Source organism: Myxine glutinosa, chromosome 5, assembly GCF_964187855.1.
Source record: "Myxine glutinosa chromosome 5, kmMyxGlut1.1, whole genome shotgun sequence".
Classification (NCBI taxonomy): domain Eukaryota; kingdom Metazoa; phylum Chordata; class Myxini; order Myxiniformes; family Myxinidae; genus Myxine; species Myxine glutinosa.
In genome coordinates, this window is record NC_136265.1 from 161,217,644 (window position 1) to 161,231,980 (window position 14,337).

General features: G+C 44.3%; 1 protein-coding gene across 1 annotated transcript in view; it reads right to left on the bottom strand.

Moving 5' to 3' along the window:
* C5H17orf75 (chromosome 5 C17orf75 homolog) overlaps window positions 1-14,337 on the bottom strand; it is a 37,454-nt gene that overhangs the window by 22,231 nt on the left and 886 nt on the right. Inside the window, exons 2-3 of the mRNA XM_078778952.1 lie at window positions 13,942-14,152; window positions 7,712-7,798 (exon numbers count right to left, since the gene is read on the bottom strand). Coding sequence (XP_078635078.1) covers window positions 7,712-7,798; window positions 13,942-14,147 — 293 coding nt within the window. The 5' untranslated portion in view covers window positions 14,148-14,152. The remainder of the gene's footprint in view (window positions 1-7,711; window positions 7,799-13,941; window positions 14,153-14,337) is intronic.

Sequence of the window (14,337 nt, forward strand, 5' to 3'; positions counted from 1 at the left end):
TGGGGCGATATCTATTTAAAAACCAAGTACAAAAAGTTTTAATTAAAACAAAAGCCGCGTCGATGTTACACAATGCCTAGATGCAGCTGTGCCTATAACGTCGATGTTATAGGCACAGGACATTCCTATTGATTCGATTACTTGATGTTATTTTTGTGCAAAGTGAAAATATATCTCGGCAATTTCCCGTGTGTGGCGACGAATTTTTAATATATCTCGGCATTTTCCCGTCTGTTATTTCAGGCGGTGTATGACTGACCATGCCGCGATTTAAAAAAAAATATATCTCGGCAATTTCTCGTGTGTAGCGACACGTGAACGAAGCTATGCTCCTCTCTCCACATTATTGTGACGACGTATAAATTAAATATTTCATCGTGACGATTGTCATCAAATGGACGAATTTTTAATATATCTCGGCATTTTCCCGTCTGTTATTTCGGGCGGTGTATGACTGACCATGCCGCGATTTAAACAAAATATATATATCTCGGCATTTTCCCGTCTCTTATTTCGGGCGGTGTATGACTGACCATTCCGCGATTTAAACAAAATATATATATCTCGGCATTTTCCCGTCTCTTATTTCGGGCGGTGTATGACTGACCATGCCGCGATTTAAAAAAAAAAAATCTCGATGGACTTGAAGTTACAGGCCTTTGAGAATTCATTTCGTTCTATAAAGGGCAACTTTCATCGGATTTTCTTCCCGTTTTTTTTCAACCGAGTCTAAAACTATGTTAGCGACTGTGAAAAATGAAATGATATATCGAATTTGATTTGAAATAAAACTGTGTGAGAGAGGAAGACACCACGGGCCTACAAAACAGGCCTCAAAGCTATGCGAGTTAATAAAATGGTGGATATTTGTTTACATGAAGGCTCTCCTAGAATGGGTGGAGCTTTGAGGTTTTGTCTTCTCTGCAAGAACAAGAAGAACAAGAAGAACAACAACAACAACAGCAGAGGGCACTCTATGAGCAGCATCTGCGACGTGGCTAAAAAAAAAAAAGCAATATATTGCTATATAGCATGAGAGGGTATGGCATGTGTATCAGGGTGAAGAAGAAGCTGCCAATATGGCTATGTGCAATTCTGATTGACGCTGCGTTCGATGGCAATCAATATATCCTCTATCTATCGCCTAAGTTCTGACTCAACGCCATCTTATTATAGTGTAAAAGGGTGGTTGTTGTACAAGACTGTTTCAGCAGCACCAAACTTTTGGATTTTTTAAAACTATCTTTAAAATCATTATTATATTAAAATTGAAGTAAAGGGGGCCTTGCTGTTCATGGGTTTCCCCTTCACAGATTCGCGATGAATTTATAGAGACAAAGTTTGTGGATTGCGGTCTGTGCTTTGGAATAATCGTGGGTTGGCGAACTATTTCCCACATTTATTCACATATTTAACATTGGCCGTCAATACAACAAGTCAAGTGAATCCACTTGGATTCCGCCCAGGTTGGCACATGGAAATTATGATGTAGCATAATTATCATCTCGGGTCAAGATTTGAAATTATGCCATGGTTTTTGTAAAATTGCTACTAGTATTCACATTATGTACTTTCACCAAAACATACATCATCATAGAAACATACATAGAATTTGGGTCCTCTGGGTCATTTGGGTCCTCTGGGTCATTTGGGTCCTCTGGGTCATTTGGGTCCTCTGGGTCATTTGGGTCATTTGGGTCCTCTGGGTCATTTGGGTCCTCTGGGTCATTTGGGTCATTTGGGTCATTTGGGTCCTCTGGGTCATTTGGGTCCTCTGGGTCATTTGGGTCCTCTGGGTCATTTGGGTCCTCTGGGTCATTTGGGTCCTCTGGGTCATTTGGGTCATTTGGGTCATTTGGGTCCTCTGGGTCATTTGGGTCCTCTGGGTCCTCTGGGTCATTTGGGTCCTCTGGGTCCTCTGGGTCATTTGGGTCCTCTGGGTCATTTGGGTCCTCTGGGTCCTCTGGGTCCTCTGGGTCATTTGGGTCCTCTGGGTCCTCTGGGTCCTCTGGGTCATTTGGGTCCTCTGGGTCATTTGGGTCCTCTGGGTCCTCTGGGTCATTTGGGTCCTCTGGGTCCTCTGGGTCATTTGGGTCATTTGGGTCCTCTGGGTCATTTGGGTCCTCTGGGTCATTTGGGTCCTCTGGGTCATTTGGGTCCTCTGGGTCATTTGGGTCCTCTGGGTCATTTGGGTCCTCTGGGTCATTTGGGTCCTCTGGGTCATTTGGGTCCTCTGGGTCATTTGGGTCCTCTGGGTCATTTGGGTCCTCTGGGTCATTTGGGTCCTCTGGGTCATTTGGGTCATTTGGGTCCTCTGGGTCATTTGGGTCCTCTGGGTCATTTGGGTCCTCTGGGTCATTTGGGTCCTCTGGGTCATTTGGGTCCTCTGGGTCATTTGGGTCCTCTGGGTCATTTGGGTCCTCTGGGTCATTTGGGTCCTCTGGGTCATTTGGGTCCTCTGGGTCATTTGGGTCCTCTGGGTCCTCTGGGTCATTTGGGTCCTCTGGGTCATTTGGGTCCTCTGGGTCCTCTGGGTCCTCTGGGTCCTCTGGGTCATTTGGGTCCTCTGGGTCCTCTGGGTCCTCTGGGTCATTTGGGTCCTCTGGGTCATTTGGGTCCTCTGGGTCATTTGGGTCCTCTGGGTCATTTGGGTCCTCTGGGTCATTTGGGTCCTCTGGGTCATTTGGGTCCTCTGGGTCATTTGGGTCATTTGGGTCCTCTGGGTCATTTGGGTCCTCTGGGTCATTTGGGTCCTCTGGGTCATTTGGGTCCTCTGGGTCATTTGGGTCCTCTGGGTCATTTGGGTCCTCTGGGTCATTTGGGTCCTCTGGGTCATTTGGGTCCTCTGGGTCATTTGGGTCCTCTGGGTCATTTGGGTCCTCTGGGTCATTTGGGTCCTCTGGGTCATTTTGGTCCTCTGGGTTATTTGGGTCCTCTGGGTCATTTGGGTCCTCTGGGTCATTTGGGTCCTCTGGGTCATTTGGGTCCTCTGGGTCATTTGGGTCCTATATTCCTATCCTATAACATATATATCTCCTATAACCTATCCTATAAATATAGATTTGATGACGTCATGTTTACACATCTGAGCGACAGAAATGAGCGACAGAAATGGGTGACAGAAACTAGCTTCACTTTTGAGCGCCCGAAATTCCCAGGCAAACGCTATAACGCACAGGTTTACAACCTGTGCGTTAATAACCCACTCAAACCCTCCAACATAATCATCACCATCAACTCATCTTTATTGCCGCCATCATCAACATCGCAATCGCATTATTGGATCAAGTTTTACCAGGTCACTCTACCTTGGTCATGCTGCTTCTACTCACCCAACAATGGTAGAGGGCCTCAATGACCGATGTGAGATCAGAGCCGCCTCTCTGGATATATCTTGAGCTTTCAATACAGCCTGGCATCCCAACTTACTCTCCAGACTGTCTGCCTATGGAAACCAAGTCCCCACTCCACTCTTGGATTACTGACTTCCTCCACTCTCGTAGCCAGCATGAGGCTCTCAATGGAGCCCTTTAATTTCCTTTCCAGGTCAAGGCTGGAGTACCCCAAGGCAGTGTTCTAGGCCCCATCTCTTCATCAACAACGTCTCTGACTCTGGTAAATCCTCTTCATCTCTTTTCTGATGACTCCACTCTTTGCCGTGACATCCCTCAAACTTCTGACAGACAGGAAGCAGCCTTTTCCCTCTCTTCAGACCTTGACAAAAAAATCACAATCTGGTCTACACTTGGACTATGTCTATCAATCCTGAGAAACCCCACACACTCACTCTCTCTCCAAGAGGACTGTTCGGCAAACTCTCCCATCTACTTTCTCAATAATCCTCCTCTTGAAGAGGTTCAGTCGGACTCTTGGGTCTCACTCACTCTCAGCCATGATCTCTCTTGAGCAAAACACATTTCAAAGTTGGCCTCCAAAGCCAGATGCCAACTGGACACCCTCCATCATGCAATGTCCTTCCTTGGCACACCTGAACTATCCACCTACCAGGCTTTCATCCACAGCTTGATGGATTACTTACTCTTGATGGATTACTGCTCTCTCCTCTGGGCTGGCTCCACTGCCTTACATCTTGTTCAGCTTGACGCCGTAGAAACCAAGGCCTTCAAGATCATTGGAATCTCTCGCGGTGAAGCTGATGTATGGGCCTACCACTGTCATCACCGACAGGTCGGTGGTCTCTCTCTCTTCTTCCTCCTCATTTCTGGTTTTGCATCCTCTGTCCTCTCCATGCTTTCCCCCCACCTTTCTCCCTCCCCCCACCCCTCTAGGATACGTGCAGTCCACCATCAATCCCTTCTAGTCAAATTGCCTAAATCCAGCACCACTGCTCACCTGCACTCATTTATTCCTCTTTTCCTGCCTGTGGAACCACCTTCTATACTCTCGTCGATCTCATTCTTCCCCCACGGTCTTCAAAGCTGCTGGCACTTCCCAAGGAGCCCACCACCATCTCAAGTTCAGTCACTTGGCACACCTGAACTCCTATCCAAAGTCATAATATTTTCTACACCCTTTAAACCACCCCCACCCCTCATAAAAATTTTGTTTACGTACCCATCTTGTCCACCCTTTGCGTTTTCCCTACCCCTCATCGTTACCTGCATCCCTTGTTTGTCCATCTCTGTCTACCTTCTCCCTCCGCCCTGCTATTGGCGTTTCCACTTTCTCCTGCAGTTCCCTTTGTTTTGTTGTGTCCTGATCTGTTCTGTGTCGTAGCTCTTTCATGAGCCTAGACCTTGTATAAAAAGGTAAGTTTAATCCACAAAATAATTCGCAAAAAGTGTGAGGTTAATCAAAATAAACACCCTCCCCGTGGCCTTTCGCCCACCGCAACTGGTCCCGGTGGACCGGGAGCTCCGATTGCTACGGAGCGCGATATTTCAATTTTGCGTGTCGCAGTGAGCATAGTCGGGGATTGACTGACATCTGCTGCCGTGAACTACTACAATCTACTAGAAACACCCAAAAGCAGTCTTTTTTTTCTCCCAAACAAGTTGTACAACTTCCGGGAGTTTGATTTATTATTTAGCGATAACATCCTGGTCATCCTGATCAGACCTGGTCACTCTACTCTGGACATGCTGCTTCTGCTTTCTCAACAATGGATGGAGGTCCTCAATGCCAAACAGGAAATTAGAGCTGTCTCCCTTGACATATCACGTGCCTTCGATACGGTCTGGCACCCCGCTCTGCTCACCAAACTCTCCTCTTTTGGTATCCATGGAAATCTCCACGCATGGCTGGCAGACTTCCTCTCTAGTCATAGTCAACGTGTGGCCCTGAATGGGTTTCTCTCATCTCCTCTTCCTGTTCAGGCTGGAGTTCCCCAAGGAGCCCAGTGTTCTGGGCCCTGTGCTTTTTCTGGTCTTCATCAATGATCTCTCTGACTCTCTTGAAAATCCTCTCTATCTCTTTGCTGATGACTCTACTCTCTGTCGCTCCATTCTTCATCCCTCAGATCAGCAGTCTGCAGCCTCCTCACTCTCTGCAGACCTGGACAAAATCACAGACTGGGCAAACAAGTGGAACATGTCTTTCAATCCTGACAAATCTCACACTCTTACGATGTCTCTCCACAACGACCGACTGGACAACCCTCCCATCCACTTTCTGAATAATCCTCTCCAAGAGGTTCTGTCACTCAAGCTTTTGGGTCTCACTATCTGCCATGATCTTTCCTGGGAAAACCACATTTCAAATCTGGCCTCCAAAGCCAGTCACCGACTGGGCATCCTCCGTCGTGCGAAGTCCTTCCTTGGCACACCTGAGCTCCTCACCACATACAAGGCTTTCATCCGCAGCTCAATGGAATACTGCTCTCCCCTCTGGGCTGGTGCTCCTGCCTCACACCTAGCTCGTCTTCACGCTGTTGAAACCAAAGCATTCAGAATCATTGGAATCTCCCGCGATGAAGCTAACTCCAAGGGCCTCTCACTCATTCACAGCAGGCAGGTTGGTGGCCTTTCCGTCTTCTACCGACTCCTCTCTGGCTTTGCCCCCCCCAGCTCTCTCTGGGCTCTGTCCCGCAAATATTCCTACAGGTCGCACAAGATCTGCCTGCAACCCTCTTATGGTTAAACTGCCAAAATCAAGACTCTCTGCTCACCTTCACTCCTTCATTCCTCTTTTCTCCCGCCTCTGGAACAAACTCCCTCACTCTCTTCAATCCCACTCCACCCTCCAGGTCTTTAAAACAGCTGTTCACCACCATCTCTTATCTTCCCCCATCCAAAACCTTGATCTTTTCTATCCCCGCTAATTTCACCCCAATTCCACTTTTTTGAAATATCAACTTCTGTCCTGGAAGTCCTTGGTGTCCTTGTGTTTTATACTTCTCCCACCCCCCCCCCCCCCCCTTCCCACACGTCCTCCCCCCAAGCCCTCTCCCTCCCACACATCTCCCTGCTCTTAAATGTTGTGTGCTCTCAAGTGTTTGTGTGCTTCCCCTTCTCTTGTCTTCCGCGCCCTCTTTTTATATATTTTGTTTGTCTGGTTGATTTGTTTGTGAAGTAAATGTCAGCTCTTTCACGATCCTCGATTCAGTATACAAAAAAAAACAAAAAAAAAAATCCAGTTTTCAAGTTATTCTGTCTAGCAGCAGTTTATTTTATTAAGGTTTTCATAGAGATTCTTCTATTTCCTCTTATTTTTCTTCTATAAATTTCAAATTACCTCATTCAAAGCATCTCGGCCCATTGATTTTTCAACATGTGACTGTTAGTGATCTTAATAATTCAAGAAAATAAACTTTACTTTATGTCATAACACAGGAAAATTATACTTTATTTTATGTTCTTAACACTCTTATTCATAAAAATAAATAACACAAAAACAATACATAAATGTGTTAATTAAGCAAATAGTTTGGACAAATTATAAAGTATAAGTCCATGACCCTATTTTCCCCATTACTAAGTTCGCAAATTTGTGGTTCATGGGGAATTTCAAGAAGAACTCTCTTGTTTATTTTGAAATGTAACATTTCTTTGGCTGACAGGATGGCCTATAGGTACGCAAGCTTGCCTCAAAGCTGTCTAGCCTGGGTTTGAATTCCGACCCTGGCCCACAAGTTCTGAGGCCTGGCCAGCCAGTTTATGAAGACTCGGGCCAAGCTTCCCCCGGCCGACCCCACAAGGTGGGATAATTATGGCTGTTAAAGAAGAAGAAGAAGAAGATCATAAGATTTCTTCAATTATCTGATTTGATCAAATCTGAACATACATGGAATCAGTGAAAAATGAATTACCAAGTAACAAGGTAGAGCTGGCAGGGCAGCTTGGATGTATACACACTCACCTCTGCATTGTCCAGCCAGGATTCAAATTTCAACCCAGCTATAAACTACCACCCAGGTGTTTACATGCAAGGTGAGGCATCAATTTGTGCTCATCCATTGGAATGACGATAATGTGGAGGACCTGTATACAGGCACTGGTCATCAGAGGATGTAAAAGGTCCCACAATGTATTTCGCAAAGAGTCGGTGAGTTATCACCGGCTCCCTTTAGAAATTCCAAATCACCTTCAGTGGAACATCAGGTCTGGCCAGTAAGTGTGTGGAAGGCCTTGGGCCAAATATTTTCAATTATGCAAATAATGCCAAAGCAGATGATGCAGATCATCATGATTTGGTGCCATCTATACCTTCCCATTACACCACCATTACAGCACAGAAATAGTCAATACCATACCTCACATCATCAGCAAGGACTTCCCTTCTTTGGATCTCTGTGATCGAACCCTGCCTCGGTCTCTCCAACACCTTGTCTGTGTCCAGCCTAGAGGACAAGAGATCTCTCCAAATCATTTTACAACAGCAGCACCACCCATAGGAGGGAGACAGTGTTCAAGCCAGAATGTCTTGGACATGTGTTTGTTAAAAGGCAAAACATCTTTTATATAGAAAAGGTAATAAAAGGCAACATCATCACATTGTGACAGCTCAACAAACGCACATTGGGCTGAAGACCCAAAGTACATGTTACACCTTGTCTGACTCCATAATAAACGAGATGACTCCATAAAAAAACTCCATAATAAACATAATAAACTTCATAGAATACTTACCCTGCGCAGTCAACTTTGTGTGAGCCAACTCTTCTGTTTTTTAACGTTTCTTTTTTTTTTGATCCAATATGGCTGCCAGACCACGTGAGCGATGACATCATAAATTTATATTCTCTAAATAATTGTTTCATAGATCATGCTCAATACATTTCAAACTGATCAGATTAAGTGTTGTCCCTGTCGAATTATGACGTCATAATTATGGCACCAATGACGTCGTTAACAACACCTATTCCCCATATGGAGTTATTCACAATGAGCCACGTTTCTATTTTTTCCATAGAGCGGTTTTGGAGATGTGGAGGTGCAACGTTTTTCGGTTTTTCCAAGATGGCGCCTGTAACACATGACCTATGACGTCATGATTATCATTAAAATATTATAAAGGAGGAGGCGCTCCTATGGTGAAAATGTCGTGTCCATCACACCAACAGTTGATGATTTAAAAAAAAAAAAAATCGGATGGATAACTTTTTTTTTTTTTTTTTTTTTTTTGACGAATTTGTCGAATTTTGACGTCATAACGAAGGCACCGATGACATCATCGTTAACATATCTTATTCCCCATGGGGAGTCTGTGACAATGAGTCAGGTCTCAATTTTTTCCATGGAGTGGTTTCAGAGATTTTCGAAGTGCTAAGTTTTTCCAAGATGGCGCCTGTACCACGTGACCTATGACGTCATAATAATCATTAAAATATTCTCCAGGAAGAGGTGCTCCTATGGTGAAAATTTCATGTCAATCGGACCAAGAATTGCAGAGAAAAAAATTCATACTGATCGAATCAAGCATTGTACTTGCCGAATTATGACATCATAATTAAGGTACCGATGACATCATCATTAACATATCTTATTCGCCATGGGGAGTCGGTGACAATGAGTCAGGTCTCAATTTTTTCCATGGAGTGGTTTCAGAGATTTTCAAGGTGCTAGGTTTTTCCAAGATGGCGCCTGTACCACGTGACCTATGACGTCATAATAATCATTAAAATATTCTCCAGGAAGAGGCGCTCCTATGGTGAAATAGACGGCTAAATTTCTGATTTTTTTTTGGCAGAGGCATTTCTGAGTAAAAGTTGGTATCCGGGCGTTTTAGGTGGATATGAGGGTGCTGATCACGAAAAAAACGGATACCAAGCTGAAATGTGCATATTTAGGGCCTAAATCAGCAAAAAACAAAATGGCCGCCAAAAAAGTTTATGCGATATTTGTTTTTTTTCTTCAGAAAAGTGGAATGTCGTAGTAATACTTGGTATCCATGCTTATTAGCTGTATATGAGGGTGCTGATCACGATAAAAAATAATACCAAGCTGAATATTACATATTTAGGGCTTAAATCAGCCAAAAAACAAAATGGCCGTCAAAAAAAGTATACGCGATATTGACATTTCTAATTTTCTTTTAAAAATAGGAATGTCATAGTCATAGATACACTCAAAACAGTCGTGGAGCGATGTTTGGAAGTTTCATCTCGCTTCGGACAAGAATACACGGTACTGAGTGTGGATCAAGCACTTTATTGCAAGCTCATGGAGTTGAAGTGGTGCAATCCGGAGTACAAGAAGAGACTCATTCCACGTCTAGGAGGGCTACACATTTCAATGAACTTTTTAAAAGTTATTGGAGAACACATGCACGGATCTGGATTGGCAGAGGCCTGGGTTGAAGCTGGTCTAATGGGACAGAACACCATTGAAGCAGCATTGGCTGGCAAAAAGTTCAACAAAGCCATGCGAGCACACAAAATTACATGCCAGGCCCTATGGCGACTATTAGGACCCAATCTACTAGACTATGTGAAAGAAGCCGACGAGCAACTGCATATTCAAATATCCAAGGCTGCATCCGACCTGGCAGCTGTTGAGATCCTTGTCACCTTGCTGACAAACCCAACGTTTTCATCATTGATGTCAGATTTCCTGGAACGCAGAAAGGAGGACAATGTCAACTTCTCTTTCTGGTGGGGATACCTGGAAATGGTAGCAATTCTACTTATGTTCACAAGAGCCCAACGAGATGGACTTTGGGACCTTCACATCCATTCATTCACCTGCATGCTACCTTTCTTTCTCAGGTATGACCATGTAAACTATGGACGCTGGGGTCCTGTCTACTTGGCTGAAATGAGAAACCTACCAGAGTCAGTTCTCGAAGAATTCAAAAAAGGAAATTTTGTGGTCAAACGGTCGGCGCGTAAGTTCAATCAGGTTGATCCCGACCAGGCACAAGAGTGGTTGAATGGAACTGGTAAAAGGGCCGGAGGAATCGTTGGTATCACCAAAACCAATACAGCCTTGAACAGATGGGCATTGTCTTACAACCTGAGAGCACATATTCCAGCAGATACGCGTGAAATGTTGCAGATATATCCAAAAGACTTGCTCAGCCATAACGAATCGAAACCAGCAAGACAACAACGTGACAATGCAGACGAGAACATTCTGCTCAGCATATTGGAACGCTTCCATGTGTTTGCACCTGATACGCATCACGCTGCGCTGCAAAACATTGCAACAAAAGACGTTGCTAGCGAAGAAATCCAAACATCGCTACTGAACGCACGAGTCATGGGTCAGAAACAACTGGATGAATTTGTGGAGGATAGACTTGTTGGAGACGCAGAAACCTCAGTGCCTCAGCACTCATTGTATGACACCATCAAGAAGAACAATGCTCCAACATTCGACGATCTTTATAAGGTAGTACAACACAGTGCCGAAAAGAACAAACGCACTGTTCTGAAAGCTGATCAAAACTTCCTCCAACGTTTGGTAACGGCATATGCATCTGGCCGCACGATCAACTTGGACAACGTGTTGAACCACGAACTTCTTCGAGTACCAGTCTCGCTGGCAGAGCTCAATGGCAATTTAAGGACAGGAAACAAATCGTTGCTGGCTGATATGTTGACAGCAGATATTCCATGTCCTGCTACGCTCGATCTGCACGGGAAATCAGCTTGTCTTGTTATAGATGGACAGGCTCGAGTCGTGGCCATTGGGAAACCGGTTGCTGCCAAGACATTTGGAGACTTGGCAGACGTTTTCACAAGATCAATCTTCCAGTCAGGAATGCAATATCTTCGCATAGACGTTGTATTTGACAGATACCGAGATGAGTCGATCAAAGCAGGAACAAGAACCAAACGAACAAAGACAAGTCGTCCAATACGTCGTATTGTAGAAGGACGGGAGGTGCCACTGCCTAACTCCTGGATAAACTTCATTGCCCTTCCAGAAAACAAGGCAGCCCTTGCTCGCTTCCTCTCGGAAGAACTTCTGGCACATGCTCCTGGTGATACAGAGATTGTGGTTGCAGGGGGGTTTGACGATGAGCGTGAAATCAGGTCATCACGTGGCAATACTGACCTCACTCCACTAAAAGCAACACACGAAGAAGCGGACACACGCATAATTCTACATGTCATAGATAGTCGGCTGGACACTGTAGTTGTATGTGCGAGAGACACTGATGTCATGCTGTTGTTGGTGGCACATTTTCCGCGTGTCAGTTGCAGAAATCTATGGATGATGGCTGGTACTGCCCAGAAGAGAAAGTACATACCCATAGGTCCATTATATCACAACTTGCCATCAAATTCAGTCCAATCACTTCTGCCATTTCACGCTCTTACGGGATCGGACACGACATCGCACATCTGTGGACACACGAAACGTTCAGCATGGAAAGTCTTCCTTGAGTATCACCACCTTCTTGTGGGTTTGGGAGTAGGGAATTTGACCCCTGAAGTGTCAAAATCGACAGAAATATTTGTCTGCAAAATCTACGGGATGAACAATCTGGAGACAACAGATAGCGTTCGTCGGGTCATGTTTGAGAAGGCCTGCAAACCAGAAGCGATGCCACCCACGAGCGATGCTCTCAAATTCCACATCCAGCGTGTGCATTACCAATCTCTGATATGGAAGGAGGCACACTGCCCACTTCCGAACCTGCCGAATGTCACGGAGTTGGGATGGAAAAGGGTCGCTACCAATTTGCAACCAGTGCTGATGACACTCCATCCAATTCCTGAGTCGTGTCTTGAACTTGTTTCTTGCAGTTGCAGGTCACGGTGTCGTACCATGCGCTGTAGCTGCCGTAAAGCAAAACTTGGCTGCACAGCTGCATGTGTATGTCGGCAAGAAACTGACCAGGACGGTTGCTTTAATGACAATGTGTAATGTGTTAACGACATTATTCAACTTACCGTCGAGCCTGCATATCGTAAAAGACGTCATGACTGTGCTACCTGTATATAGTTAAACGTTCATATGTGATTGTTCACTGCATGTAATCGTATTAATCAATGAAGATCAAAAGTAAAGTTGTATTGCCTTGTAATCGTGTTGTTTATTATATGAGCTGTGTGGCACAAGGGTCCATGTGTAAGTGTCTGTAGATATCATTTTAGCTGCAGTTAGCCGATATTTAGAGCTATTTTGTGAGCAACCACCTTGAATGTGTCCTGTTTCAGTATATAGCTTTGGTCCAACACTAATAATAGTGCGCTCATATGCTTCCTTGACCTCGATAACCTGGGGCTAGACATCAAAATAATGATTCTATGTTCACTAGAACTGGAGATATCGTCAATATAAGATTTGATGGCGGCCATCTTGGAAAATGGCCGAAACATCGATTTCTGCTAAAATAGTATATACAAATTTGATTGCCCGGAAATATTCATCTTGTTTCACGTAAAGTGTACTTGTTGAAATGTCTTCCTGTGTGATTCTGAGTTTAGCGGCTAAAAGTTAAATATTTTGGCGGCCATTTAGTTTTTTCCAGATTTGAGCATCAAATACCAAAAATTCAGCTTGGTATCCTATTTTTTCATGATCAGCACCCCCAAAATAGGTTAAAAACACTTGTTACCAACTTTTACTCAGAAATGCCCCTATAACTTGTATTAGATGCATTTCTGGAAATTTAGCCTAGTCTAAAAATTTCATGTCAATCGGACCAAGAATTGCAGAGAAAAAAAATTCATACTGATCGAATCAAGCGTTGTACTTGTTGAATTAGGACGTCATAATTAAAGTACCGATGACATCATCATTAACATATCTTATCCCCCAAGCGGAGTACTTGACAATGAGCCATGTTTCAGTTTTTTTCCATGGAGCGGTTTCGGAGATACAGAGGTGCACCCTTTTTCGATTTTTCCAAGATGGCGCCTGTACCACGTGACATATGACGTCATAAATATCATTTAAAAAACTTCCACAGGAGGAGCTGCTCATATTCTGAAATTTCGTGCCAATCGGACTAACAGTTGCAGAGGATTTTTTTTTTTTCATACTGATCAGATCAAGTGTTGTATTTGTCGAATTATGACATCATAATTAAGGTACCGATGACATGATCATTAACATGTCTTATTCCCCATGGTGAGTACTTGATAATGAGCCATGTTTCCATTTTTTCCATCGAGCGGTTTGGGATGTAGAGGTGTGACGTTTTTCCAAGATGGCGCCTGTACCACGTGACCTATGACGTCATAATTTTCATTAAAATATTCTGCAGGAGGAGGCCCTCCTATGGTGAAAATTTCATGTCAATTGCACCAACGGTTGCCGAGAAAATGAATTTTTAAAATTGGGACACGGCACACGTACGCACAGGAATGCTTAACTCCGCTTTTCGCTTCGCGAGGTCAAGTTTAATCAAACGCTTGATTTGCATTGCCCTGTACCTTCAGTGACGTCACACCGGATTGACCAATCAATGCCGGCTCTCCAATTATTTATTTACCTTTCCATTACAACAACAAACAGTGAGGACGTAAGGTTTATAAGAGAATCTGGAATGCATCTTTAATCGGTCTAATTCCCACGGCGTGCCTGCCTCGTCAGCTGGTAGGCGAAAATGGCGAAGTGGCTCGTCCACGTGTGCGAAGGTCGTTCTGCTCCGACGACCTGATCCTCCGTGGACTCCAAGTCTTTGAAAAAGGAATCCTCAACGAATAACGATGACTCCTCCATCTCCATGACTGACGGCGCTCTAGTGTTGACGTCATCCCGTTTCAGTTGTTGTGGTTGTTGCTGGTGCATATGACCTATAAAACATTATAATGAAGAGACATGACGATGTTTGAACCTTTCTACGGTTCAAGAACTTTAGACATGTACTTTGAATGTCTAGCCTTTTTAAGCGGTGTATTGACACCGGCGGCGTTTTCAATAATTTCAGGTGTTATAAAGATTATTTTTGATACATGGATCTACAAAGAATACAGAAGCA